The 27,545-nt window shown below is 36.7% G+C and overlaps 1 protein-coding gene across 4 annotated transcripts; it reads left to right on the forward strand.

The window, feature by feature from the left end:
- The first annotated feature begins 1,847 nt into the window (after positions 1–1,847).
- On the forward strand, positions 1,848–27,464 carry LOC139144030 (peptidoglycan-recognition protein SC2-like). Of its 4 annotated transcripts, none has more exons than XR_011554718.1 (5): positions 1,848–2,186; positions 4,937–5,072; positions 5,181–5,271; positions 6,083–6,191; positions 6,937–8,638. XR_011554718.1 is itself a non-coding variant. In XM_070714675.1 (5 exons), the coding sequence occupies exons 1-5, from the start codon at positions 1,956–1,958 to the stop codon at positions 25,743–25,745; spliced, it is 624 nt and encodes a 207-aa protein (XP_070570776.1). In that variant the 5' UTR covers positions 1,873–1,955; the 3' UTR covers positions 25,746–27,461. The 4 variants fall into 4 exon arrangements, 2 of the variants coding, with proteins under 2 accessions (XP_070570776.1, XP_070570777.1); XR_011554719.1 differs by lacking the exon at positions 6,937–8,638 and adding an exon at positions 25,689–27,214 and having other exon boundaries at positions 1,873–2,186; XM_070714675.1 differs by lacking the exons at positions 4,937–5,072; positions 5,181–5,271; positions 6,083–6,191; positions 6,937–8,638 and adding exons at positions 23,566–23,701; positions 23,805–23,895; positions 24,803–24,911; positions 25,689–27,461 and having other exon boundaries at positions 1,873–2,186.
- Positions 27,465–27,545: the final 81 nt, after the last annotated feature.

Raw genomic sequence — 27,545 nt, forward strand, 5'->3', positions numbered from 1 at the left:
AAGTTGAAAACATGTGGCAAAAGTTTAAAATTTGGACACAACTTCAATATAATAGTGACACACGTGAGCATTTTCAGTTCATATCTGGTTTATATTGAGGTGATTGATGACCTGTATCCCGAGTATGAAATGCAATAATTACCTAACACCCTCAAATGATTTTTTCGAATATATGATCATCCGAATTCATTCAAAATGCGACCCTTTCAACAAAGACCCTATAGGCTTACAGCAAAAGAATGCTGTTAGAATCTACTATCTCCAATGTTTACAATGCTTTGCCGGTGTGCTGTTTTATACTGTATAGACTCATTTCGAAGCTTTCACTCCGCGAGTAAACATATGGATAGCTGCATTACTAAATTTCAAAATTTCAAAGATTTTCGGTATTTTGTTTACTTGTTCCATAATTTGCAAGGTGGCCCCTGATTTTTGTTGCTGATTTTGAAATTATTGGTTTAGAGTCCCCTGGAGGAAAGTTTGAGCAACATCTTAAATCTTTCATGTTCGAGGGGCGTACTACCTTAAAAGGCAATATCCATGCCTAAAACAATATCGGAGAACTCTCGATTAGTTTTACAATATGGTCCTGAAGTCTTTAGCATAATGACCTCAACCCCTTGCGTAAATCGAAGGGTCAATTTGAATAATTGACATTCATGGAATTTTCGATTTCTATAAGAGGAAGTAAACTCCGAAAACCCGAAAGTTATCAAAGTCTAGTAACAAAGCACTGAAACCAACCTTTATTCAAAATTGTCTTACTCGAGGCGTAGGCGGAGGGGCTCAAAATTCATTGGGTTTTGCTATTAATATATAATTTGAAGACTGTTGTTATTCACATATATATGTACAAAACGTGTGAACTGGCAGGCTGTCGAAATGGCATCCCTTGTGTGAGATGTAGGGAGTACTGTACGAACGACGCCGAGGGCACACTATACTCGAGATTATGCTTATATATGTACTATACTTAATAAACTATACTTAATTGGAATGATATTCCTCTTGGTATTTAATGAATTGGGAGTTTGCAATATTTTAAAATCCAGTTGTGTAATTTCCTCCACAATAAATTCATTAATCAAACTTTGAATGTTCTTTACTTTATTAACCTTTGGCCTTTTTCATGTTTCTCGGTTTTTGAATTAGTGTGCTACTCACCATTCCCCAGTGATGATATTCATCCTATTGTATTGCATTAGTGTCTTCTTTGTTTGAATAACGTCCTTCCTAAGGCCAAAAAATAATTGGTGTGTTTCTGGTCATTGGCGTGTGGCAAAAATGACGCGGCGACTCGATTTGTTTTCATTTTTTTAGGTTTTAGTGGAATTTGATACATTTCCCCCTCTTTTCACAGGGGCAAATGAGAAACAGGAAAAAAAGTTGACGTGTACACTTTGAAGTGATGCGGGCGGTGACCACAAACAAATCAATTTTTTGGCTCCAATGTAAAGAACAATGCTTTTTTTGTAACTCAGACTACCCTCTTCGAAATAAAGTATAACAATTTTGAAATCATAATTATAATAATGAAGTTCTTGTCCGTGTAATCCTATCGACACCAATATAATTTGTAAATGCGTATCTAAACAACAAAAATAATAACAATGACAACAACAAATACCTTAATTCTATTTGAATCGCGCATGACAACATGACAACGCTTCTTATACCCTCCCCGACCCCCACGATGGTACGGGCACTCGTGAAGTTGTGTTCGAAGTAGTGCAGTATACTCTTATCACACAAATGTGCACTCGACTTCACAAGCGCCTGTGCCCTATGTTTTATCAAAGAGTGGGACGGCGTCAATACAGGCTGAATGTGATCAACAACAGACCCGGAAATATAAATACTAAAACACGGAAGTAATACACGTACGGTGACACTTCAAAACAAGAAGTGTTTGCAATCATTTGCTCAGTCTCTTTCGATCGAGAATAAAGTCAGCCATGTTCATGATAGGTTTAACATTACTGTGGGCAGCCTGGATGTTGTCACAGCCGCCGTCAAGCACCAGCAGTACGACCGTGGAGATTGTGAACCGATCGCAGTGGGGAGCGAGACCACCTACGAAACGGGAATACATACCTATGCCTGTGCCGTACGTAATCTTACATCATACGGCAGGAAAGCGCTGTTTCACGTACGAGAATTGCTCTGCAGTAATGAGAGGCATACAGGTACTCAATCCTTTTGCAATTTTCTGTGACATATTGGAGAAAATATTGAGGGAGGGAGGGGGGGGGGCTTTAGCAAACGATCAGGCTCACTTCCTCCGAGTTGTGATATGGAGCAATCTGATTGATCAGCGTAGTCTATTGTTTGCCAGCTTACCTCCATTACAGCTTGCAACAACGTCAGTAACGTTTGAGAAAAGAGTGTACATGGCTGCCATGATGAAAATATAGTAAGGCAAAAACATAAGAAGTATGTTTCTCATCCTAGACATATTGCAAAAATGATGCGGTGACGCGGGGGGTTTTCTTCTCATTTTTTTTTATTGTTCAACCAACAACGCGCAAAAAACATCACGCAGAGATAATGCACAGCAGTGTTGCTTTAGTATTTTTGTATGGCAACAGTTCTGCCGTGTGACTTTTAATGCGGTAATGCACACTTTTGACACCTTAATATAACAGTGTGTACAGTTCTGAATGGAATGTTAGTGTCAGTTATTTTGTTCACAGTTCTGTTTCATACAGCTCTGTGTTATGCACTATCGTCGCGTATTTTTGCATTTTTTTTTCATTTTATTTCCTCTTGAGCAGGAAAAAAGGTTGACGCGGTGGATCTGAATCGACGCACGCCCGAGGATGAGAAACTAACGTTTATTTTTCTTGGCCTAGTCAACAATGTTGTAATTTAACAGTCCAGTGCACCTATTTTTACAATATGGACATAACTGAAACATAATTCTATCTTGACTTTTATCACTACAGTAAGAAAGTATTGAGCAAATTTCACCATCTTTTGCACAGAACAGAAAGCAGTCAGCATAGATACCTGCACATTAAATTTTAAAGATGTTGGACTAGAATTTTACAAAACATTACACGATTTTTTACTCTGAACATCCAACTGACACAGCAAAATACAGCAAAATGTAAGCTAATACTTGTATAGAAATTGACAATCATTATATGTCACACTCCCTCTCCATTTACATTTATGACGCACTTGTATACAAATCTGTAGACAAAACATGCACACTACTCTTCTCTCATATTGTTGAACTCTATGTTACAATACTGTGTCTTCTTCCTTTTTTTTCAAACTACATTAGGAACACTGAAGTTGATGTTAATGTTTTATTACATGCCTCGATGTGAGTGAAAACCAGTACTGATTTGAATAGGAACATCCGGGGAATTAGCGGGCTATGTGAAGGATGTGCGGACCGGTTTCCATAGTTACCCGGTCCGGTGAAGCCCTTCGACGTTTTCGACGTCAAGGTAGACGCTTAACGCCAGATGTAAAATATCCATGCGCACACTACTATTTTGACTTTCGTTAAAATCTGTTTGTTGCTAGTCGATAACGGTAAAATTGCTTGAGAATGCCCTGCATGTCACTAAATGTCATAAAGCGTTAACTGTGAAGAGGCATGTAATAAAAATATTATTGCCTGAATACATGGGTTTATGTGCTCTCGCAGCAGGAGACAATTTGCCCTCCTTGTGTCGGGCAAATTGCCACCTGCTCTCGGGCACATTAACCCATGTATTCAGGCAATAATATGTAATATCACTTGTGTGATTGATTTGTGAAGTTGTTTCCAAAGTTGCTTTAGCTGCACTTGTTGCTTATATAAATCACAAAGCATCAGAAGTCTTTGTCATAAAATCCTAGTAGTCGAGTACAAGACACAGGATGATTTAATGTTCTCTCTTCTGTGATTAATTTTTTTGATGGTCACCCTGCACTGTAGTTTCTGTGTTCACAAATATCAGGCGCAAAGCAAACTTTACTTGATTTGTCATAAACAGTAGATATCGCCGACTGGAATACACAACACTAAAAAATGTTTACATTTTGCTCATACACCAGATAAGACTTAAGTGATGAGATTTCAACATCGCACAACCATATTAAAACTGTGTAGAAACCCTATTGGGAAGAGTAAACATTGTCTTTGTTCTGTCTGCACCTCCTCTGATACATGCATCTAGAACAGAAACTTTTGGAACAACTTGCCAAGCAAATTACACGAATGTTAAAACTTTCAGATTGACTAAATAAGCATTGTAATGTGGCGAAATATCATAACCTTTCCATTCTCAGGACCCAAATCGGCCTCTTTAACTTATGATCATTGTTAATTGCGTGCAGGAAGCTGTGCGCATAGGTCATATGCCACTAAAGGTATAGCTGAAACGTCCCGGATTTTCATGAAGAAAATTGGATGCGGTGTGTTACAAAACACATATTGACGGGCAATATTCGGGCAACAGCATGCGTTTGTTTTCCCAAGGTCCTCGGGCTTTCGTGTCTCCCAAAACAGTCGTTTGTCCGAGTCTGCCAAAGGCCAAGTGAATCTATAACTAGTGTTTTTCGAAGGTCTATGATTTAACTAATTTTTTCTGTCGGATTTTACATTTTGTTTTCCAAATTTCTATATTTTTTTAAAGCTGACCGTCATACAGGCACTTTTGGTCATTTGAAATCAGCATGGCTGAACATATTAAAACAAATTTTGCTAGATATTGACCGATTTTTGACCATCCAGATCGAGTTGTCCAGTCCTTTGGCGTTTATGATTATTATAATTTGGCAGTGCTTGATTGCCACACTACTTTCTTGCGATTTCTCTCAATTTAAAGGACTATTAATTCAATAATTATATTTTTATGTCAAAGATATTCTGTAAAATGAATGCATTTCTTATCACCTGGTCAAAAGCAAACAAAATGTTACCGCCATTAACTTGCAGAATTTTCATATGGACGACCGGAAGTGGTCGGATATAGGCTATACATTCTGCGTCGGTGAAGATGGACGTGTTTACGAAGGACGTGGTTGGAATGTCCAGGGCAGACACACTATTGGGTAAAATAACAAATCCATCGGTAGGTCAAATTTCTACGATAACAAAAAACTAAAAATTGGGACTTTTGTATGTATGTGTTGGGAAGAAATATGACTAGGATACTGTGACTGTGTTCTCTTTGTTACAGGTCTTTGTATATTGGGTAACTTCGTCAACGTATCACCCAAGCAAGTCGCTCTTGACGCCGCCCAGGCATTTTTGAAATATTCAGTTGAGATGTAAGTTTTTTGTTTGATATTTGCAGTGAAATGTTTCTAAATAAACTTCTTCAACATCCAGTGACTATATATAGTGAAGAAGATATTTACTTACAATCTTGTATTTAGCCACTCGCCAGCACCCGAAAAACGAAATGTTTAATTTTTTATAATTGGTTGTTGTTTGATTTTACTCTAATATGCAATTTCATTTACGCGAAACGCTAGCTACATGAATATACACTCATAGCGAAATATAACTCGCGGGATATAAATTACTTGATGTTATGACAGAAACATGAACGACGCCCCCAGCGGCGGTTCAGCTGGTGCCAGTGTTTAATCATGTATTATTCGTTTAACAATTAAGAAGTGCAGTTGCTTTGATTGATTTCGTGTTCTAATGTTAGCTTTATTGTCTATATTATGCGTTCGCTATATTTATTTTAATGTAATTTTAGTCGAAATGGAAAGATTAAACACTTGTTCAGATTTTAACCCGGGAACTGTCATCGTCTTCGGCTTCATCGGGCAAAGTCCTAAGCCGCGCGTCGCAGTTTTACATTTAGCGAACCACGACACTACCCCGAATGGTAAATTACTAGACTAGATTTTGAATGAGAACAGTTATATTTTTTCCTTTTTTTAACAAAAATTCTTAAAAGAAAAAAATGCAACATAATATTATATGACTCGTGCGCACGTTCTACAGAAGAGGAGAGATATACCTTAATAGTTTGTCTTTGTTACTGGCTTATTTCCTTTGTCCTTTACCTAGCTTACGTAGCTTTACAGTCACACTAACATATTTATGAACCATGTCTCTAACAAGGAATAAACTGGCACCCGATTACATCTTATATGGTCATCGCCAAGCAAAGAATGGCACAGAGTGTCCTGGTGATGCGCTGTTCAAGGACATCCAGAAATGGCCACATTGGGTAAGTTATACCACTAAAATGAAGTAACATTTACAATGATTAGAAGGAAAGTAGCTCTACCTTCTGATAGTATATTCATCACTTTTTCTCAATCTCTAAATACCGATTATTGCAATTCAAAATAGCCGCCATCCCTGTGTTAACTATATAGGGAATATTAATTTTTCGGTTTACAAAATTAAGCAGGTGAAAAATTTATTTACGCCATTATTTCCAAAATGAATCTCTGCAAATGGTAAACCAAAAAGGTTTCTTAAAAGTTTGACAGTCCAGAATATCTGTCACTACCGTAACGTACGTTACCGTTCTTACGCTTTGTGCAGTGTTGAACATTATGAGAACTTTATTGCCTGCACAACCGCACATATGATTATCACAAATTTGAGAACCAGACAGTAGAGTAATTGTGCAATGCAAAACTGTGTAATTATTCAACAAGTTTCTGTGCCAAGTCAGTCCATTGAAACTTTGTCCTACACATTCATCAGGTTGGTCTTGCCTTCAATATTTTTGAAGAGCCGTTAATATTTCTGTATTCGTGATTACTAATAGAGCGTCATTGTTATGTTTATAATAGTTTCATTTATGAAATCAGATTTATAGTTACAAGATAGAGTTCAAGCCAAAAATAAGAGCTTTTCCTTTCGGTTGTTGAACGGCATGATTTACGAAAATTCAAACTCACAAAAATTTTTACTTACATAACTGTACTTGTATATATGTGTTTTGTTATTTTCCTCCACAGAAACCTGGAAAGCACTTTCCACCGAAAGGCAGTGAAGGAGATGAATATATTCAATGATATTCTGCAGTTACAAATTTTTTTTAATAAACTCACTGTCAATATTTTGTTTCTTTCAAGTCGGGGCATTTTATTTTTTAAGGACACGTACTTCAGGGACATTGAAATTTTTCTAGCATATTTCTGTTTTCTTGGCAATGTGAAGGTAGTCAGAGATTTTGGAAGGCAGGGAAGTGTGCTAGTAGTTTGTTTTTAATCACAGAATTTTGTGGAGTCTTGATGACGTAATGATATCAACCCGTACATGTACTGAAAGGTAAGCTAGCTCAATCTGTACAGACAGGTAGAGTTATCATTGAAAGGACAAAGTCGCTTTTTTAAGCCCTTTTCACGGATTTTGTTTGAAAAGCCTTTTTATTTGTATTATTTGACTTCTTGCTGAAATACTGGACAACTGTGCACAACCTAAACTTTGCTCGCAGTCAGACAAGATTTACTCTTCAGTGAAACTTTTTACGGTGTGTACCAAAAAATCAGTTCAAAAATTCACGTACAACTCTCACCATGCATGGCTGAACATACACTGCTACATAAAGTTTGACGTGATGCAAGCTTTTGTAATGAAATCTGAATAAGCGGTAGAGTAAGGCAAATCTGACTACGAAAATATTTGTTTGCATTTAGCAAGGGGTAGTTTTTGACACGTTTGCATTTATGTACAGTCATCATTAATTTTGTACCCTGAGTGACTCCATGCGAGTATTCCATGTTTTATTGATCTCATAGAAGGGTCAAAAAGAGAGGCTTTTTCCCTTTAACGAGAATAGAAAGTGTCAAATCTGGCCTTCTTGTCTTTCTTTCATCTTCAGTTTTAGATATCTCTTGTCCTATGGGAGTCTCTTTTTTGTATTTTTAGAAGTGATTTCTAGGATGTTTTAATTTGCTTTTCTCGTCTATCAGAGGCTACCTATGGCAGTGCTCTCGATTACCATGCAATAAATGAATAGTAGGCTACACGTAAATAAATACAACATACTAACTGAAAATGCTCACGTGTTTCAGTATATATTGCAATTGGCTATGAATTTAAAATTTTGGGAGAGGTTTGCAACTTGGTTGAAAGCATTATGATCAACACCATGAACAAATGTCATTAACTATATAAATATGCGATTATAGAAATACTACACTAAACTTCTTTGACTGCTGTCATTGTATCACCACTTTATATAGCAAGTGTAATTGCCTTTAGTCAAGTCCTTCAGGCATATATGCCAAACTGTGAAAGCTCATTAGATAACCAAATTATAATTTAGCTGACATGAAAATGCAAAATATCGTGCATATGTTTGTAAACAACGACCCCTACTGGTTAAAAGAATGCGCAGTACAAATATCTCTCTGCCTGAGATCCAGAGACATGTATTTCTGGTTTTTTACTGGAAAGCAGCGCGAGAAAGATAATATTAACAAGATAAATTAACAAAATCAACGAAATATCGTGCCTAAGGTCTTTAATTTGTTGTCATATATATGCATAGAGGGCTTCTGAATGTCCATCCCAGAGGGTAGAGGCAGGGGAAGGGGCATCTTAGTCTCAGCACAGGTTTCTTTATTTTAATACGTTTGACTATGATATGTATTGGCAATAAAGATTTATACTACCAACCATTGGTGACTTGGTCTCATCAGTCTTAGCACTGGTTTTGTAAAGACTTCTTTTCCTCCTTCACTATTTCTTAAATTTGTCCTTTGACAATCTTACGCGAAGTTTGGTCACCGTGTTGCGTCTGTTATCTGATGCATTTGATTTCCTAGTGCGCCAAGGCAAGCAAGGGTAACTTACTAATTTTTGGACGCTGTCACCAGATTATCACCGGATTAACTTTGACAAAGTAAACAACGAACGCACCAGCCTGGGTATAACAGATTATCTTCATATTTTCCCAATCGCTGCTTGTCATGAATGCTATCACGAATTGCAGCCGTTCTAACTATAATGATTATTTCTATGATTGTATTTATAAGAACATTGATAGGGAGCCATAACGAGAAAAAATCTAAAAGCACAAAAATGAAGAGTTCTCTTAGGAAGGCGAGAGTTCGTCCCACAATTTGGGTCATTCACAAAATCATGATAGCAAACGTCAAGAATGCTCCTCCGCCCCTTGAAGTGAAACTACAATCGTTTCCTCATTATGTGTACATACTTGACCAACCGCCGCTGAAATAGTTGCCATAATTATTTCAACTGCAACAAGACCCTGAACCCACAGTTACTCTAGAGTAACCGTGCTGAACCTGAAAAAAACATACATTACATGTGCCCGGCATACTAAGCAGAGAGCCCTCAATTTCAGCTGACGTGTTCACACACGTGGACTAATGTCGCAGCGATGTCTGTCCATCTGTCTGGCTGCCTGTCTCTGTCTGTCTGTTGGCTGTATATCTCAAAAACAGATCAGAGTCAAATCTGGTACACAGATTTAGTTTGCAAATAACAAGAATTGATTAGTTTTTGGTGGGTATGGCTTGCTTATTTTTTTTGCTAATTTGCGTAATTACGGATTTTGGAAAAAAACGGATATACATTGAGAACGACTGCACACAATTTTATGAGATTTGCTACAAATATTGATCAACCAAGATGTATCAGCCATGAAAGGTATCAAGGGGTGACAAGAAAGATAATTGCTAATTAGCATATTTAATTACTTTTCCTAATTAGGGATATATATCTGAATGGACTCCATCAAAGTTGACGAAACTTGCTATGTACATTCAAGATACTTTGATACAACATTAGTGAAAGTTACTAAACAATTTACTTCAGCCGATTCCTAATTTGCATATTTAATACACTTTTTTGTTAGGGATATATATTTGATAGACTCCATCTAAGTTGTCGAAACTTGCTATGTACAGTAAAGGTACCATGATACAACATTATTGAAAGTAATTAAACATATTTACTTCAGCCGATTCCTAATTTTCATATATAAGAAACTTTCTTAATTAAGGATATATATCTTGATTGACTTGACCAAAGTTGACAAAACTTGCTATGTACGTTGAAGATACTTCGATACAACATTATTCAAAGTCGCCAAGCATTTTTATTTCAGCCAATTCCTTATTTGCATGTTTAATGAACTTTCCTAATTAGGGATATATAAAGGGATTAGGGATACTTGCAATATAAAGTGGTGAACAATGACAGCAGTCAAAGAAATGTAGTATTTTTATCTCAGCTAATTACATATTTGTATACTTAGTGACCTTTAGAATGAATCTATGGTGAATATTGTTCATGACGTTGATCGTAACACTTTCAATGAAGTTGAAAACATGTGGCAAAAGTTTAAAATTTGGACACAACTTCAATATAATAGTGACACACGTGAGCATTTTCAGTTCATATCTGGTTTATATTGAGGTGATTGATGACCTGTATCCCGAGTATGAAATGCAATAATTACCTAACATCCTCAATTAGTTTTTCAATATATGATAATCCGAATTCATTCATTATGAAATGCGACCCTTTCAACAGAGACCCTATAGGCTTACAGCAAAAGAATGCTGTTAGAATCCTACTATCTCCAATGTTTACAATGCTTTGCCGGTGTGCTGTTTTATACTGTATAGACTCATTTCGAAGCTTTCACTCCGCGAGTAAACATATGGATAGCTGCATTACTAAATTTCAAAATTTCAAAGATTTTCGGTATTTTGTTTACTTGTTCCATAATTTGCAAGGTGGCCCCTGATTTTTGTTGCTGATTTTGAAATTATTGGTTTAGAGTCCCCTGGAGGAAAGTTTGAGCAACATCTTAAATCTTTCATGTTCGAGGGGCGTACTACCTTAAAAGGCAATATCCATGCCTAAAACAATATCGGAGAACTCTCGATTAGTTTTACAATATGGTCCTGAAGTCTTTAGCATAATGACCTCAACCCCTTGCGTAAATCGAAGGGTCTATCTGAATAATTGACATTTATGGAATTTTCGATTTCAATATGAGGAAGTAAACCCCGAAAACCCGAACGCCATCAAAGTCTACTAACAAAGCACTGAAACCAACCTTTATTCAAAATTGTCTTACTCGAGGCGTAGGCGGAGGGGCTCAAAATTCATTGGGTTTTGCTATTAATATATAATTTGAAGACTGTTGTCATTCACATATATATGTACAACACGTGTGAACTGGCAGGCTGTCGAACTGGCATCCCTTGTGTGAGACGTAGGGAATACTGTATGAACGACGCCGAGGGCACACAATACTCGAGATTATACTTATATATATATACTATACTTAATAACTATACTTAATTGGAGTGATATTCCTCTTGCTATTTAATGAATTGGGAGTTTGCAATATTTAAAATCCAGTTGTGTAATTTTCTCCACAATAAATTCATTAATCAAACTTTGAATGTTCTTTACTTTATTAACCTTCGGCCATTTTCATGTCTCCGGTTTTTGAATTAGTGTGCTACTCACCATTCCCCAGTGATGATATTCATCCTATTGTATTGCATTAGTGTCTTCTTTGTTTGAATAACGTCCTAAGGCCAAAAAATAATTGGTGTGTTTCTGGTCATTGACGTGTGGCAAAAATGATGCGGCGACTCGATTCGTTTTCATTTTTTTTAGGTTTAGTGGACTTTGATACATTTTCCCCTCTTTCCACAGGGGCAAATGAGAAACAGGAAAAACAAGTTGACGTGTACACTTTGAAGTGATGCGGGCGGTGACCACAAACAAATCAATTTTTTGGCTCTGATGTAAAGAACAATGCTTTTTTGAAACCCAGACTACCCTCTTCGAAATAAAGTATAACATTTGAAATTATAATATAATTAAAGCTGCAAGCAGCGTTGGCGGGGCCCAAGCAGATAACATGGTTGAAAGATCTTGCACTAATGATATTATGTGCAAAATTCGATCTTGGAAAAGTATTATTTTGAACATCATCTCATAGTTACTGTACGTGTCAGTGGGAATTGCATTTTTTACGTAAAACCAATATGGCGGCCAAAAATGAAAGGTGTAGCACTTGTTGTTACTGAATATTGACATATACTCATATTTAAGGGCAAAGGTCATCGAGGTCATGTGACATTTTGTCAAAAAAATTGTAATGCTAAGTTATCCCTATATACCAAAAATCAGACCTCTAGCTCTATTGGCTGGCTCAGAATTAGATATGCGCATAATTAATGAGGTACAGGATGTGGTGTCATGAGGTCTCCCATCATACCAAATATGAAGGGTGTAGCACTTGTGGTTACTGAGTTATGGACATATACGTATATTCAAGGTCAAAGGTCATGAAGGTCACGTGACATTTTGTCAAAAAAATTGTATTGCTAAGTTATCCCTATATACCAAAAATCAGACCTTTAGCTCTATTGACTGGCTCAGAATTAGATATGCGCATAATTAATGAGGTACAGGATGTGGTGTCATAAGGTCTCCCATCATACCAAATATGAAGGGTGTAGCACTTGTGGTTACTGAGTTATTGACATATACGTATATTCAAGGTCAAAGGTCATCGAGGTCACGTGACATTTTGTCAAAAAAATTGTATTGCTAAGTTATCCCTATATACCAAAAATCAGACCTTAAGCCCTATTAGCTGGCTGAGAATTAGATATGCGCATAATTAATGAGGTACAGGATGTGGTGTCATAAGGTCTCCCATCATACCAAATATGAAGGCTGTAGCACTTGTGGTTACTGAGTTATGGACATATACGTATATTCATGGTCAAAGGTCATCGAGGTCACGTGACATTTTGTCAAAAAAATTGTATTGCTAAGTTATGCCTATATACCAAAAATCAGACCTCTAGCTCTATTGGCTTGCCCAGAATTAGATATGTGCATATTTAATGAGGTACCGGATATGGCACCATAAGGTCTCCCATCCTACCAAATATGAAGGATGTAGCACTTGTGGTTCCTAAGTTATGGACGTATATGTATATTTAAGGTCAAAGGTCATCGAAGTCATGTGACATTTTGTTAAAAAATTGTTTTTTGTAGTTATCCCTATATACCAAAAATCTGACCTCTTGCTCTATTGGATTGCCCAGAATTAGATATGACTCTTACATAGGCCAGAATAAGCCATTGTATAGCTTAGCTGCAGAGGTATAGGTGAGGTCAAAGGTCATTGAAAAATAATAAAATAATACTTTAAAAATTTTCTTCTCAAAAACTGCCTGGTTAATTTCCTTGAAATTTATTATATAGCATCTAGTAGTATGGCCTATAAAGTTTGCGAAAAGATTTTGGTGTTAGTTCTGGAGAAGAAGTTTTTGAATGATAAAATTGCGATTTTTCGAAAATCCAATGTGGCGGCCAAATCATGTGACCGATCCAAATGTCTTTCGCAAACTTAAAAGAGATCACTCTAAGGATGACATGAGTAAAATTTCAGTTTAATCGGTGTGTTGGTTCTGATTTTTAATGATTAAATTGCGATTTTCGTAAAATCCAAGATGGCGGCCAAATCACGTGACCGATCCAAACGTCTTTCGCAAACTTAAAAGAGATCACTCTAAGGATGACATGAGTAAAATTTCAGTTTAATTGGTGTGTTGGTTCTGGAGAAGAAGATTTTTAATGATTAAATTGCGATTTTCGTAAAATCCAAGATGGCGGCCAAATCACGCTCAGGTATGTTAATGCATGGGCATAGGCATACATACATGTAAAATCAGTTTGAACATACTTTTTAATCAGACCTGGTCAGAAAATTCTGAAAATTGCCAAAAATATGTTTTGCATTTGATTAAGTTGAAATTTATCATAATATATTACCTAAGTCAGATCACGTGACCATTATCTATTATTTTCCCGCCAAAATTGTATATTGCAAATAACTGAATATTCCAACCGTTAAACATCAAAATATTTAAAATATTATGACCAATTAATGTAAAATGGGATAGGAACTTGTGTTGGAACTAGTGGCAGATGCAAAATTATTGAATTTTGAATAACATTTCTTCACAAAAAACAACAAATACAATATTTTTGACGTTTTACATGAATATTTTGAATATTAGAAAGAAGTATAGATAGAGTTTCATGAGTGCCATGTATTTTTGAAAGAATATGATAGATGTTGTTTCCAAAAGTGCAGAGAAAATCAAGAAAATTTAACGGGTTACGGTTGGAATATTAAAATTAATAAAGACATAAATTTTGGCGGGAAAATATCAGATTTGGTCACGTGACTCAACTCGTCAAGATTTAGGCAGACATTAATTTTAAAGAATTTAATAATTCCAATAATTAGGCCAAATATCAATCAAATCGCGTGGTTTTTAAAGATAACTGATCATTTTCTTACTTTTGGGCTTGATGGGTACAAACACCCATGCATTAACTTACTTGAGCGTGACCGATCAAAACGTCTTTCGCAAACTTGAAAGAGATCACTCTAAGGATGACATGAGTAAAATTTCAGTTAAATCGGTGTGTTGGTTCTGGAGAAGAAGATTTTTAATGATTAAATTGCGATTTTCGTAAAATCCAAGATGGCAGCCAAATCACGTGACCGATCCAAACGTCTTTCGCAAACTTGAAAGAGATCACTCTAAGGATGACATGAGTAAAATTTCAGTTTAATTGGTGTGTTGGTTCTGGAGAAGAAGATTTTTAATGATTAAATTGCGATTTTCGTAAAATCCAAGATGGCGGCCAAATCACGTGACCGATCCAAACGTCTTTCGCAAACTTGAAAGAGATCACTCTAAGGATGACATGAGTAAAATTTCAGTTTAATTGGTGTGTTGGTTCTGGAGAAGAAGATTTTTAATGATTAAATTGCGATTTTCGTAAAATCCAAGATGGCGGCCAAATCACGTGACCGATCCAAACGTCTTTCGCAAACTTGAAAGAGATCACTCTAAGGATGACATGAGTAAAATTTCAGTTTAATCGGTGTGTTGTTCTGGAGAAGAAGATTTTAATGATTAAAATGCGATTTTCGTAAAATCCAAGATGGCGGCCAAATCACGTGACTGATCCAAACGTCTTTCGCAAACTTGAAAGAGATCACTCCAAGAATGACATGAGTAAAATTTCAGGTAAACCGGTGTGTTTGTTCTGGAGAAGAAGATTTTTAATGATTAAATTGCGATTTTAGTAAAATCCAAGATGGCGGCCAAATCACGTGACCGATCCAAACGTCTTTCGCAAACTTGAAAGAGATCACTCTAAGGATGACATGAGTAAAATTTCAGTTTAATCGGTGTGTTGGTTCTGGAGAAGAAGATTTTTAATGATTAAATTGCGATTTTCGTAAAATCCAAGATGGCGGCCAAATCACGTGACCGATCCAAACGTCTTTCGCAAACTTGAAAGAGATTACTCCAAGGATGACATGAGTAAAATTTCAGGTAAATCGGTGTGTTGGTTCTGGAGAAGAAGATTTTTAATGATTAAATTGCGATTTTAGTAAAATCCAAGATGGCGGCCAAATCACGTGACCGATCCAAACGTCTTTCGCAAACTTGAAAGAGATCACTCTAAGGATGACATGAGTAAAATTTCAGTTTAATTGGTGTGTTGGTTCTGGAGAAGAAGATTTTTAATGATTAAATTGCGATTTTCGTAAAATCCAAGATGGCGGCCAAATCACGTGACCGATCCAAACGTCTTTTGCAAACTTGAAAGAGATCACTCTAAGGATGACATGAGTAAAATTTCAGCTAAATCTGTATGTTGGTTCTTGAGAAGAAGATTTTTAAAATTAAATCGGTATTTTTCGAAAATCCAATATGGCCGCCAGGTCACGTGACCAATCGAAATTTGTATACCCAGGTGCACGAGATCTCATAGGTACCTATTAGCCCTGCAAGTTTCAGAAGTTTGCGGTAAGCGGTGTTTGAGTTCTAGGTCGACAAAAAAAGAGCGGAAGAAGAAGAAGAAGAAGTAGAAGAAGAAGAAAGTTGAACTCCTATAAAACCAATAGGGGCCCAGCCGGTTGGCTTGGGCCCCTAATAATGAAGTTCTTGTCCATGTAATCCCATCGACACCAATATAATTTGTAAATGCGTATCTAAACAACAACAATTATAATTAAAGCTGCAAGCAGCGTTGGCGGGGCCCAAGCGGATAACATGGTTGAAAGATCTTGCACTAATGATATTATGTGCAAAATTCGATCTTAGAAAAGTATGATTTTGAAAATCATCTCATAGTTACTGTACGTGTCAGTGGGAATTGCATGTTTTACGTAAAATCCAATATGGCGGCGAAATATGAAGGATGTAGCACTTGTGGTTACTGAGTTATGGACATATACTCATATTTAAGGGCAAAGGTCATCGAGGTCACGTGACATTTTGTCAAAAAAATTGTAAAGCTTAGTTATCCCTTTATACCAAAAATAAGACCTCTAGCTCTATTGGCTGGCTCAGAATTAGATATGCGCATAATTAATGAGGTACAGGATGTGGTGTCATAAGGTCTCCCATCATACCAAATATGAAGGCTGTAGCACTTGTGGTTACTGAGTTATGGACATATACGTATATTCAAGGTCAAAGGTCATCGAGGTCACGTGACATTATGTCAAAAAAATTGTATTGCTAAGTTATCCCTATATACCAAAAATCAGACCTTTAGCTCTATTGGCTGGCTCAGAATTAGATATGCGCATAATTAATGAGGTACAGGATGTGGTGTCATAAGGTCTCCCATCATACCAAATATGGAGGATGTAGCACTTATGGTTACTGAGTTATTGACATATACGTATATTCAAGGTCAAAGGTCATCGAGGTCACGTGATATTTGTCAAAAAAATTGTATTGCTTAGTTATCCCTATATACCAAAAATCAGACCACTAGCTCTATTGGCTGGCTCAGAATTAGATATGCGCATAATTAATGAGGTACAGGATGTGGTGTCATAAGGTCTCCCATCATACCAAATATGAAGGCTGTAGCACTTGTGGTTACTGAGTTATGGACATATACGTATATTCAAGGTCAAAGGTCATCGAGGTCACGCGACATTATGTCAAAAAAATTGTATTGCTAAGTTATCCCTATATACCAAAAATCAGACCTTTAGCTCTATTGGCTGGCTGAGAATTAGATATGCGCATAATTAATGAGGTACAGGATGTGGTGTCATAAGGTCTCCCATCATACCAAATATGGAGGATGTAGCACTTATGGTTACTGAGTTATTGACATATACGTATATTCAAGGTCAAAGGTCATCGAGGTCACGTGATATTTTGTCAAAAAAATTGTATTGCTAAGTTATCCCTATATACCAAAAATAAGACCTCTAGCTCTATTGGCTGGCTCAGAATTAGATATGCGCATAATTAATGAGGTACAGGATGTGGTGTCATAAGGTCTCCCATCATACCAAATATGAAGGGTGTAGCACTTGTGGTTACTTAGTTATGAACATATACGTATATTTAAGGTCAAAGGTCATTGAGGTCACATGACAATTTGTCAAAAAAATTGTATTGCTAAGCTATGCCTATATACCAAAAATCAGACCTCTAGCTCTATTGGCTTGCCCAAAATTAGATATGTGCATATTTAATGAGGTACCGGATATGGCACCATAAGGTCTCCCATCCTACCAAATATGAAGGATGTAGCACTTGTGGTTCCTAAGTTATGGACGTATATGTATATTTGAGGTCAAAGGTCATCGAAGTCATGTGACATTTTGTTAAAAAAATTGTTTTTCGTAGTTATCCCTATATACCAAAAATCTGACCTTTTGCTCTATTAGATTGCCCAGAATTAGATATGACTCTTACATAGGCCAGAATAAGCCATTTGTATAGCTTAGCTGCAGAGGTATAGGGGAGGTCAAAGGTCATTGAAAAATCAGAAAAATAATACTTTAAAAATTTTCTTCTGAAAAACTGCCTGGTTAATTTCCTTGAATTTATTATATAGCATCTAGTAGTGTGGCCTATTAAGTTTGCGAAAAGATTTTGGTGTTAGTTCTGGAGAAGAAGTTTTTGAATGATTAAATTGCGATTTTTCGAAAATCCAATGTGGCGGCCAAATCATGCGACCGATCCAAATGTCTTTCGCAAACTTAAAAGAGATCACTCTAAGGATGACATGAGTAAAATTTCAGTTAAATCGGTGTGTTTGTTCTGGAGAAGAAGATTTTTAATGATTAAATTGCGATTTTCGTAAAATCCAAGATGGTGGCCAAATCATGTGACCAATCCAAATGTCTTTCGCAAACTTGAAACAGATCACTCTAAGGATGACATGAGTAATACTTCAGTTAAATCGGTGTGTTTGTTCTGGAGAAGAAGATTTTTAATGATTAAATTGCGATTTCGTAAAATCCAAGATGGCGGCCAAATCATGTGACCGATCCAAACGTCTTTCGCAAACTTGAAAGAGATCACTCTAAGGATGACATGAGCAAAATTTCAGTTAAATCGGTGTGTTTGTTCTGGAGGAGAACATTTTTAATGATTAAATTGCGATTTTCGTAAAATCCAAGATGGCGGCCAAATCATGTGACCAATCCAAATGTCTTTCGCAAACTTGAAACAGATCACTCTAAGGATGACATGAGTAAAATTTAAGTTAAATCGGTGTGTTTGTTCTGGAGAAGAAGATTTTTAATGATTAAATTGCGATTTTCGTAAAATCCAAGATGGCGGCCAAATCACGTGACCGATCCAAACGTCTTTCGCAAACTTGAAAGAGATCACTCTAAGGATGACATGAGTAAAATTTCAGTTAAATCGGTGTGTTGGTTCTGGAGAAGAAGATTTTTAATGATTAAATTGCGATTTTCGTAAAATCCAAGATGGCGGCCAAATCACGTGACCGATCCAAAAGTCTTTCGCAAACTTGAAAGAGATCACTCTAAGGATGACATGAGTAAAATGTCAGCTAAATCTGCATGTTGGTTCTGGAGAAGAAGATTTTTAATGATTAAATTGCGATTTTCGTAAAATCCAAGATGGCGGTCAAATCACGTGACCGATCCAAACATCTTTCGCAAACTTGAAAGAGATCACTCTCAGGATGCCATGAGTAAAATTTCAGCTACATCTGTATGTTGGTTCTGGAGAAGAAGATTTTTAAAATTAAATCGGTATTTTTCGAAAATCCAATATGGCCGCCAGGTCACGTGACCAATCGAAATTTGTATACCCAGGTGCACGAGATCTCATAAGTACCTATTAGCCCTGCAAGTTTCAGAAGTTTGCGGTAAGCGGTGTTTGAGTTCTAGGTCGACAAAAAAAGAGCGGAAGAAGAAGAAGAAGAAGAAGTAGTAGAAGAAGAAGAAAGTTGAACTCCTATAAAACCAATAGGGGCCCAGCCGGTTGGCTTGGGCCCCTAACAATGACAACAACAAATACCTTAATTAGGGGCCCAAGCCAACCGGCTGGGCCCCTATTGGTTTTATAGGAGTTCAACTTTCTTCTTCTTCTTCTTCTTCTTCTACTTCTTCTTCTTCCGCTCTTTTTTTGTCGACCTAGAACTCAAACACCGCTTACCGCAAACTTCTGAAACTTGCAGGGCTAATAGGTACCTATGAGATCTCGTGCACCTGGGTATACAAATTTCGATTGGTCACATGACCTGGCGGCCATATTGGATTTTCGAAAAATACCGATTTAATTTCAAAAATCTTCTTCTCCAGAACCAACATACAGATTTAGCTGAAATTTTACTCATGGCATCCTTAGAGTGATCTCTTTCAAGTTTGCGAAAGAAGTTTGGATCGGTCACGTGATTTGGCCGCCATCTTGGATTTTACGAAAATCGCAATTTAATCATTAAAAATCTTCTTCTCCAGAACCAACACATCGATTTAACTGAAATTTTACTCATGTCATCCTTAGAGTGATCTCTTTCAAGTTTGCGAAAGACATTTGGATCGGTCACGTGATTTGGCCGCCATCTTGGATTTTACGAAAATCGCAATTTAATCATTAAAAATCTTCTTCTCCAGAACCAACACACCGATTAAACTGAAATTTTACTCATGTCATCCTTAGAGTGATCTCTTTCAAGTTTGCGAAAGACGTTTGGATTGGTCACGTGATTTGGCCGCCATCTTGGATTTTACGAAAATCGCAATTTAATCATTAAAAATCTTCTTCTCCAGAACCAACACACCGATTTAACTGAAATTTTGCTCATGTCGTCCTTAGAGTGATCTCTTTCAAGTTTGCGAAAGACATTTGGATCGGTCACATGATTTGGCCGCCATCTTGGATTTTACGAAAATCGCAATTTAATCATTAAAAATCTTCTTCTCCAGAACAAACACACCGATTTAACTGAAATTTTGCTCATGTCGTCCTTAGAGTGATCTCTTTCAAGTTTGCGAAAGACATTTGGATCGGTCACATGATTTGGCCGCCATCTTGGATTTTACGAAAATCGCAATTTAATCATTAAAAATCTTCTTCTCCAGAACAAACACACCGATTTAACTGAAATTTTACTCATGTCATCCTTAGAGTGATCTCTTTCAAGTTTGCGAAAGACGTTTGGATTGGTCACGTGATTTGGCCGCCATCTTGGATTTTACGAAAATCGCAATTTAATCATTAAAAATCTTCTCCAGAACCAAAACACCGATTTAACTGAAATTTCTCATGTAACGTCCTTAGAGTGATCTCTTTCAAGTTTGCGAAAGACGTTTGGATCGGTCACATGATTTGGCCGCCATCTTGGATTTTACGAAAATCGCAATTTAATCATTAAAAATCTCTTCTCCAGAACAAACACACCGATTTAACTGAAATTTTACTCATGTCATCTTTAGAGTGATCTCTTTCAAGTTTGCGAAAGACGTTTGGATCGGTCACGTGATTTGGCCGCCATCTTGGATTTTACGAAAATAGCAATTTAATCATTAAAAATGTTCTCCTCCAGAACAAACACACCGATTAACTGAAATTTGCTCATGTCGTCCTTAGAGTGATCTCTTTCAAGTTTGCAAAAGATGTTTGGATCGGTCACATGATTTGGCCGCCATCTTGGATTTTACGAAAATCGCAATTTAATCATTAAAAATCTTCTTCTCCAGAACAAACACACCGATTTAACTGAAATTTTACTCATGTCATCCTTAGAGTGATCTCTTTAAGTTTGCGAAAGACATTTGGATCGGTCACATGATTTGGCCGCCACATTGGATTTTCAATAAATCGCAATTTAATCATTCAAAAACTTCTTCTCCAGAACTAACACCAAAATCTTTTCGCAAACTTTATAGGCCACACTACTAGATGCATATAATAAATTTCAAGGAAATTAACCAGGCAGTTTTGAGAAGAAAATTTTTAAAGTATTATTTTTCTGATTTTTCAATGACCTTTGACCTCCCCTATACCTCTGCAGCTAAGCTATACAAATGGCTTATTCTGGCCTATGTAAGAGTCATATCTAATTCTGGGCAATCTAATAGAGCAAGAGGTCAGATTTTGGTATATAGGGATAACTACGAAAAACAATTTTTTTAACAAAATGCTGCATCCTTCATATTTGGTAGGATGGGAGACCTTATGGTGCCATATCCGGTACCTCATTAAATATGCACATATCTAATTCTGGGCAAGCCAATAGAGCTAGAGGTCTGATTTTTGGTATATAGGCATAACTTAGCAATACAATTTTTTTGACAAAATATAACGTGACCTTGATGACCTTTGACCTTGAATATACGTATATGTCCATAACTCAGTAACCACAAGTGCTACACCCTTCATATTTGGTATGATGGGAGACCTTATGACACCACATCCTGTACCTCATTAATTATGCGCATATCTAATTCTGAGCCAGCCAATAGAGCTAGAGGTCTGATTTTTGGTATATAGGGATAACTTAGCAATACAATTTTTTTGACAAAATATCACGTGACCTCGATGACCTTTGACCTTTAATATACGTATATGTCCATAACTCAGTAACCACAAGTGCTACACCCTTCATATTTGGTATGATGGGAGACCTTATGACACCACATCCTGTACCTCATTAATTATGCGCATATCTAATTCTGAGCCAGCCAATAGAGCTAGAGGTCTGATTTTTGGTATATAGGGATAACTTAGCAATACAATTTTTTGACAAAATGTCACGTGACCTCGATGACCTTTGACCTTGAATATACGTATATGTCCATAACTCAGTAACCACAAGTGCTACACCCTTCATATTTGGTATGATGGGAGACCTTATGACACCACATCCTGTACCTCATTAATTATGCGCATATCTAATTCTGAGCCAGCCAATAGAGCTAGAGGTCTGATGTTTGGTATATAGGGATAACTTAGCATTACAATTTTTTTGACAAAATGTCACGTGACCTCGATGATGTTTGCCCTTAAATATGACTATATGTCCATAACTCATTAACCAACAGTGCTACATCCTTCATATTTGGCCGCCATATTGGATTTTACGTAAAACATGCAATTCCCACTGACACGTACAGTAACTATGAGATGATGTTTAAAATCATACTTTTCCAAGATCGAATTTTGCACATAATATCATTAGTGCAAGATCTTCAACCATGTTATCCGCTTGGGCCCCGCCAACGCTGCTTGCACTTTAATTCTATTTGAATCGCGCATGACAACATGACAACATGAAAACGCTTCTTATACCCTCCCCGACCCCCACGATTGTACGGGCACTCGTGAAGTTGTGTTCGAAGTAGTGCAGTATACTCTTACTACACAAATGTGCACTCGACTTCACAAGCGCCTGTGCCCTATGTTTTATCAAAGAGTGGGACGACGTCAATACAGGCTGAATGTGATCAACAACAGGTAGACCCGGAAATATAAATAGTAAAACACGGAAGTAATACACGTACGGTGACACTTCAAAACAAGAAGTGTTTGCAATCATTTGCTCAGTCTCTTTCGATCGAGAATAAAGTCAGCCATGTTCATGATAGGTTTAACATTACTGTGGGCAGCCTGGATGTTGTCACAGCCACCGTCAAGCACCAGCAGTATGACCGTGGAGATTGTGAACCGATCGCAGTGGGGAGCGAGACCACCTACGAAACGGGAATACATGCCTATGCCGGTGCCGTACGTAATCTTACATCATACGGCAGGACTGCGCTGTTTCACGTACGAGAATTGCTCTGCAGTAATGAGAGTCATACAGGAACTCAATCCTTTTACAATTTTCTGTGACGTATATGGAGAAAATATTGGGGGGAGGGAGGAGGGGCTTTAGCAAAAGATCAGGCCCCCTTCCTTCGCGTTGTCACATAGAGCAATGGGATTGATCAGCGTAGTCTATTGTTTGCCAGCTTACCTCCATTACAGCTTGCAACAACGTCAGTAACGTTTGAGAAAAGAGTGTACATGGCTGCCATGATGAAAATATAGTAAGGCAAAAACATAAGAAGTATGTTTCTCATCCTAGACATATTGCAAAAATGATGCGGTGACGCGGGGGTTTTTCTTCTCATTTTTTGCGATTTAATTCAATTTAAAGGACTATTAATTCAATACTTTTATTTTTATGGTATAGATAATTTGTAAAACAAACGCATTTCTTATCATCTGGTCAAAAGCAAACAAAATGTTACTTCCGTTAACTTGTAGAATTTTCACATGGACGTCCGCAAGTGGTGGGATATAGGTTATACATTCTGCGTCGGTGAAGATGGACGTGTTTACGAAGGACGTGGTTGGAATGTCCAGGGCGCTCATACTATTGGGTACAACAATAAGTCCATCGGTAGGTCAAATTTCTACCGTAACAATTAACTCAAAATTGGGACTTTTGTTCTGTATGTGTTGGGAAGAAATATGACTAGGATACTGTGTTCTCTTTGTTACAGGTCTTTGTATATTGGGTAACTTCGTCAACGTATCACCCAAGCAAGTCGCCCTTGACACCGCCCAGGCATTTTTGAAGTATTCAGTTGAGATGTAAGTTTTTCGTTTGATATTTGCAGTACGACAGATATTTCTGAATAAACTACTTCAACATCCAGTAACAATGTATAGTGAAGAGGAGATTAAGTTACAATCTTGTATTTAGCCAATCACTAGCACCCGAAATACGAAATGTTTTAGTTTGCATAATAATTATTGGTTGTTGTGTGATATTACTCTTATATGCAATTTCATGTAGGCGTAACGCTAGCTACATGAATACACTCTCACAGCGAATTATAACTCGCGAGATATAAATTAGCTGATGTTTTTACTGCAACATGAACGACGCCCCCAGCAGCAGCTTTGCTATCGACCAGGTGTCTGTCTTTTGGAATGGTCAGCTGATGCCAGTGTTTAGTCATGTATTATTCGTTTAGCAATTAAGAATTGCAGTTGCTTTGATTGATTTTATGTTTTAATATCGACTTTATTATCGTTATTATGCTTTCGCTATATTTATCTTAATGTAAAAGTCAAAATAGAAAGATTGAATACTTGTTCAATTTTGACCCCGAGAAATCGTATTCGGCTTCATCGGGCGAAGTTCTAGACCACGCGTCGCAGTTTTACATTTAGCGAACAACGACAGTACTCCAAATGGTAAATTGTTAAACTGGACTTTTTGAAATAAATTATTTTTTTTGGTTTCCTATTTTAAAAAAAAAATCTTAAAAGAAAAAATATAACACATAAAATTGTTTGAATAGATAACTCGTGTACGTTCTACAGAAGAGATCAGATTGATCTTAGTAGTAGTTTGTCTTTGTTACCAGGCTAATAGCTTTATTGCCTTCGTCCCTTGCCTGGCTTACGTAGCTTCACTGTCATATTAAATGTCTCTCTTCCTTGCCAACCGTCCCTCACACTAACATATTTATGAACCCATGTCTTTTACAAGGAATAAACTGACATCCGATTACATTTTGTATGGTCATCGCCAAGCAAAGAATGGCACAGAGTGCCCGGGAGATGCGCTGTTCAAGGACATTCAGAAATGGCCACACTGGGTAAGTTATACCGCTTTACCGCTAAGTAACATTTACAATGATCTGAGGGAAATAGCCATGTGTATCTTCTGATAATATATTTACCACTTTCTCTTCATCTCTTAATACCGATTCTTGCAATTCAAAATGGCCGCCATCCCTGAGTTAACTATATAAGTGATAATTAATTTTTCGATGTTCATAAAATTAAGCCGGTGAAAACTTTATTTACTCCATGATTTTGAAAATGATTCTCCGAAAATGGGAGACCAAAATGGTGTCGTAAAAGTTTGAGAGTCAGAATATCTGTCCCCTACCGTAAGGTACGTCACCTTTCTTACGCTTTGTGCATTGTAACATTTTGAAAACTAATCAAAATATTGTTAATCAGAACTTTATCGTCTGCATAAACGCACATATGATTTAGGAAATTTAAGAACTTGTCGGTAGTGTAACTGTGCAATGCAACATTGAAAATTATTCAACAAGTTTCTGTGCCAAGTAGTCCATATCAAGCTCAGAGAAGACTCGATGAGAATCTTGTAGAAGAGCAGTTAATATTTCCGTATTCGTGATTACTAATAGAGCTTCATCGTTATGTTTATAATACTTACATTTATGAAATCAGCTTTATCGCTACAAGACAGAGTTCAATAAAAAACTAAAAGCTTTTTTCTTTCGGTTGTTGACCGATTTAATTACGAAAATTGAAACCCAGAAAATCAAACAGCTTACTTACGAACCTCAGTGAAACCACCATATTTACCATCCTTGTATGTGTTTTTTTCCTTTCCACAGAAACCGGGAAAGCACTTTCCACCGAAAGGCAGTAAAGACGATGAACATACTCAATGATATTCTGTAGCTACATAAATTGTTGAAACTCACTGTCAATATTTTGTTTCTTTTTTGTTGGGGCATTTTATTTTTAAGGACACGTAGTTTAGGGACATTGAAATTTTTCTACATATTTCTGTTTCCTTGGCAAGGTGAAGCCAGTCTGAGATTCTGAAAGGCAGGGAAGTGTCCTAGAAGTTTGTTTTTAATCACAAAATATTGTGGAGTCTTGATGACGTAATGATATCATTTCGTACATGTACTGAAAGGTAAGCTAGCTCAATCTGTACAGACAGGTAGAGTTATCATTAAAAGGACAAAGTCGCTTTTTTGAGCCCTTTTTACGGATTTTGTTTGAAAAGCCTTTTTAACCTGTATTATTTTAGTTCTTGCTGAAACACTGTCAACTGTGCACAGCCTAAACTTTACTTGCAGCCAGACAAGATTTACTCTTCAGTGAAACTTTTTACAGTTTGTACCAAAAAATCAAGTTCAAAAATTCACATACAACTCTCACTATGTATGGCTTAAGATGCACTGCTACATGAAGTTTTGACGTCATGCAAGCTTTTGTTATTAAATCTTAATTAGCGGTACAGGAAAGCAAGTCTGAATAGTAAAAATAGTGTGCATTCATGTATCGTCTTCATTTTGTACCCTGAGCGACTCCATGCAAGTATTCCATGTTTTATTGATCTCATGGAAGGGTCAAAAAGAGAGACTTTTTCCCTTTAACGAGAATAGAAAGTGTCAAATCTGGCCTTCTTGTCTTTCTTTCATCTTCAGTTTTAGATATCTCTTGTCCTATGGGAGTCTCTTTTTTGTATTTTTTAAAGTGATTTCTTGGATGTTTTAATTTGCTGTTCTCGTCTGTGAGAGCGCTCTCGTTTACCATGCAATAAAGGAACAGTACATGTGAATAAATACCAGACATTAACTGAAAATGTTCACGTGTTTCAGTATATATTGCAATTGTCTATTGATTTAAAATTTTGCGATATGTTTCAGCTCAATTGAAAGTGTTATAATCAACATCATGAACAATATTCAACACAGGTTAATTTTAAAGGTCACTAAGTATACAAATATGTAATTAACCGGACAAAATACGAAATTCTTTGACTGCTAGCGCTGTTATTGTATCATTACTTTATATCGCAAGTGTAATTGCCTATGGTCAAGTCCTTCAAGCTGTATATGCCAAACGGTGAAGGCTCATTAGCTATGCAAATTATAAATTAGATGCTGTGAAAATGCGAATTGACTTTCAATACTGTTTTAACCTGGTATCATCAATGTACATAGCATGTTTTGAGAACTTTGATAAAGTGAATCCCGATATATCCCAAATTAGGAAAGTCCATTAAATATGCAAATAAGGAATTTGCTGAAATAAAAATGCTTGATGACTTTATATAATGATGTATCCATTGTATCTCCAATGTACATAGCAAGTTTCGTCAACTTTCATGGTCAAGCCAATGAAGATATATCGGTTTTTAAATTAATGTGCTACTCACTATTCCCCAGTGATGATATTGATCCTATTGTATTGCATTTGTGTCTTCTTTGTTTGAATAACGTCCTTCCCAAGGGCTCTGATGTAAAGTACAATGCTGTTTTTGTAACTTGAACTCCCCTCTTTGAAATAAAGTATAACAATTTTTAAATTATAATTATAATAATGAAGTTCATGTCTATGTAATCCCAACGACACCAATATAATTTGTAAACAGCGTATGTAAACAACAACAATTATTACAATGACAACAACTAATAGCTGAATTCTATTTTAATCGTCCATGACAACATTGCAAC

The sequence above is a fragment of the Ptychodera flava genome, chromosome 11, assembly GCF_041260155.1.
Source record: "Ptychodera flava strain L36383 chromosome 11, AS_Pfla_20210202, whole genome shotgun sequence".
Taxonomy (NCBI): Eukaryota; Metazoa; Hemichordata; class Enteropneusta; family Ptychoderidae; genus Ptychodera; species Ptychodera flava.